Here is a 2,294-nt window from a genome sequence, read left to right as displayed (position 1 = left end):
GTTCTGATTGCCTTTTTTAATGTCTCACATTCTTTCCTCCCTCAGGAAATAATCTCTCTTAGAATCTCCTTAACAGCACCCATAATTGTGTCACTTTTTCTAGCATTCATGGTTTGTGCCATGATCTGGCATCCTCTACTCCTATAGTTCTTGCCTTCTTATAGGTAATTCACCTTATCTTCTCAATTTATAGATATTAGAAATTTACATCTCCAGGCCTTAAAAAAGCATATTAATATTGAAAGAACTTGCCAATATGGTCATATAAATGATATTAGTATATTGAGGGCTGGGCATGATGGCTCATGCCTGTAATACCAGTACTTTGGGAGGCTGAGGTGGGAGGATCACTTAGGCCCAGGAGCTGAAGACCAGTCTAGGAAACAGCGAGACCCCATCTCTACAAAAAAATACAAAAATTAGCCAAGTGTTATGGTATGTGCCTGTAGTCCCAGCTACTTGGGAGGTTGAGGCTGAGGTGGGAGGATTGCTTGAACTCAGGAATTGCAGGCAGATTGTAGTGAGCTGTGATCATGCCCTGCACTCCAGCCTGGGTGACAGAGCAAGATCCTGTCTCAAAAATAAATAAATAAATAAATAAATAAATAAATAAATAAATAAATAAATATGTATATCAAGGATGCCGAAGTTATGAAACCCACTGTCACTTAACTATTTCACATACTTTATGCAAAGTCTTTATCTTATAGTTATATCTGAGATATGGCTATAAACAATACTTAAAAATAAAACAAAGGTATCCATTCAAGTAAGTAAATGAGTTCTTATTCTGTGCAATGTATTTTCTGGTGACAAAATTTATGATAGAGGAATATGAGTTGCTTTGTGACTGAAATTGTCTCCAAAGGCATATATTAGCCCTTGTCTAGTTTTCCGACAACATATGAATTGCTCGTGATTTTGCCAACATCAATGCTTTTTGTCCTAAATCAAAGTTTCTCCTTACTCTGCTCTTTCAGGTAGCATGAGAGTCGTCACAGCCGACAGAGGCAATGGATGAAGCCAATCATTCTGTGGTCTCTGAGTTTGTGTTCCTGGGACTCTCCAATTCGTGGAAGATCCAGCTCCTCCTCTTCCTCTTTTCTTCAGTGTTCTATGTGTCAAGTCTGATGAGAAACCTCCTGATTGTGCTAACTGTGACCTCTGACCCTCGTTTACAGTCCCCCGTGTACTTCCTGCTGGGCAACCTTTCCATCATCGATTTGGTATTTTGCTCCTCCACAGCTCCCAAGATGATTTATGACCTTTTCAGGAAGCACAAAACCATCTCTTTTGGGGGCTGCGTGGCTCAGATCTTCTTTATCCATGCAGTTGGGGGCACTGAGATGGTGCTGCTTATAGTCATGGCCTTTGACCGATATGTGGCCATATGTAAGCCTCTCCACTACCTGACCATCATGAGCCCACAAAGGTGCATTTTGTTTTTAGTCATTTCCTGGATTAGATCTACCTTAGATAGATCTTAATATTATAAATGGCTGAATAGTATTTCACGGAAACTAAGATAAGTTATTTAACTAGCTTCTTAGTCTATACATTGATGTAAGTGTCAGGATTTTGTTCTTAAAACAACGCTTTAGGGTTAGGATTATAGGTATTATTCACTCAGTGTTTCAGTTGGCTTTTGTTGTAGACCTGCCGTTCTGTGGCCCTAATGAATTAGATAGTTTCTTTTGTGATCTTCCTCGATTTATCAAACTGGCTTGCATAGAGACCTACACATTGGGATTCATGGTTACTGCCAATAGTGGATTTATTTCTCTGGCTTCTTTTTTAATTCTCATAATCTCTTACATCTTTATTTTGGTGACTGTTCAGAAAAAATCTTCGGGTGGTATATTCAAGGCTTTCTCTACGCTGTCAGCTCATGTCACTGTGGTGGTTTTGTTCTTTGGGCCATTAATCTTTTTCTATATTTTCCCATTTCCCACATCACATCTGGATAAATTCCTTGCCATCTTTGATGCAGTTATCACTCCTGTTTTAAATCCAGTCATCTATACTTTTAGGAATAAAGAGATGAAGGTGGCAATGAGAAGACTATGGTCTCAGCTTGTGAATTACAAGTAAAATTGTAAAAGTAAAATTTGTGAAAGTAAAATCTCTTAAATGTATCAAGAATATACAAAAAGGCAAATTATACTAGAATTTCAGACAGATATGTGCTAAGTTAAGTTATGTTAAATTTAACCAGAATATCACTTTCTACTAGCATGTGTTGTGTTGTCATTTTTTTCTTCCCAAATTGAATTGTGATATCAATTTCTTGCTTA

General features: G+C 37.8%; 1 protein-coding gene across 1 annotated transcript; it reads left to right on the top strand.

Annotated features, from left to right (window-relative positions):
• Positions 1–1,013: 1,013 nt before the first annotated feature.
• Positions 1,014–2,091, top strand: LOC111522538 (olfactory receptor 4F6). Its single transcript, XM_023186634.1, has 2 exons — positions 1,014–1,458; positions 1,607–2,091. The coding sequence occupies exons 1-2, from the start codon at positions 1,014–1,016 to the stop codon at positions 2,089–2,091; spliced, it is 930 nt and encodes a 309-aa protein (XP_023042402.1).
• Positions 2,092–2,294: the final 203 nt, after the last annotated feature.

The sequence above is a fragment of the Piliocolobus tephrosceles genome, chromosome 6 (assembly GCF_002776525.5).
Source record: "Piliocolobus tephrosceles isolate RC106 chromosome 6, ASM277652v3, whole genome shotgun sequence".
In the NCBI taxonomy this organism is placed as follows: domain Eukaryota; kingdom Metazoa; phylum Chordata; class Mammalia; order Primates; family Cercopithecidae; genus Piliocolobus; species Piliocolobus tephrosceles.
Note: the sequence above shows the minus strand (reverse complement) of the source record. Positions and strands in the feature narration are given on the sequence as shown.

Excerpts from the sequence above, each read along its gene's own strand:
- LOC111522538 (XM_023186634.1), top strand. The coding sequence starts at position 1,014 with ATGGATGAAGCCAATCATTCTGTGGTCTCTGAGTTTGTGTTCCTGGGA. Across the intron at positions 1,459-1,606 it reads TTTGTTTTTAGTCATTTCCT|GGATTATAGGTATTATTCAC; the intron begins GGATTAGATCTA and ends GCTTTAGGGTTA.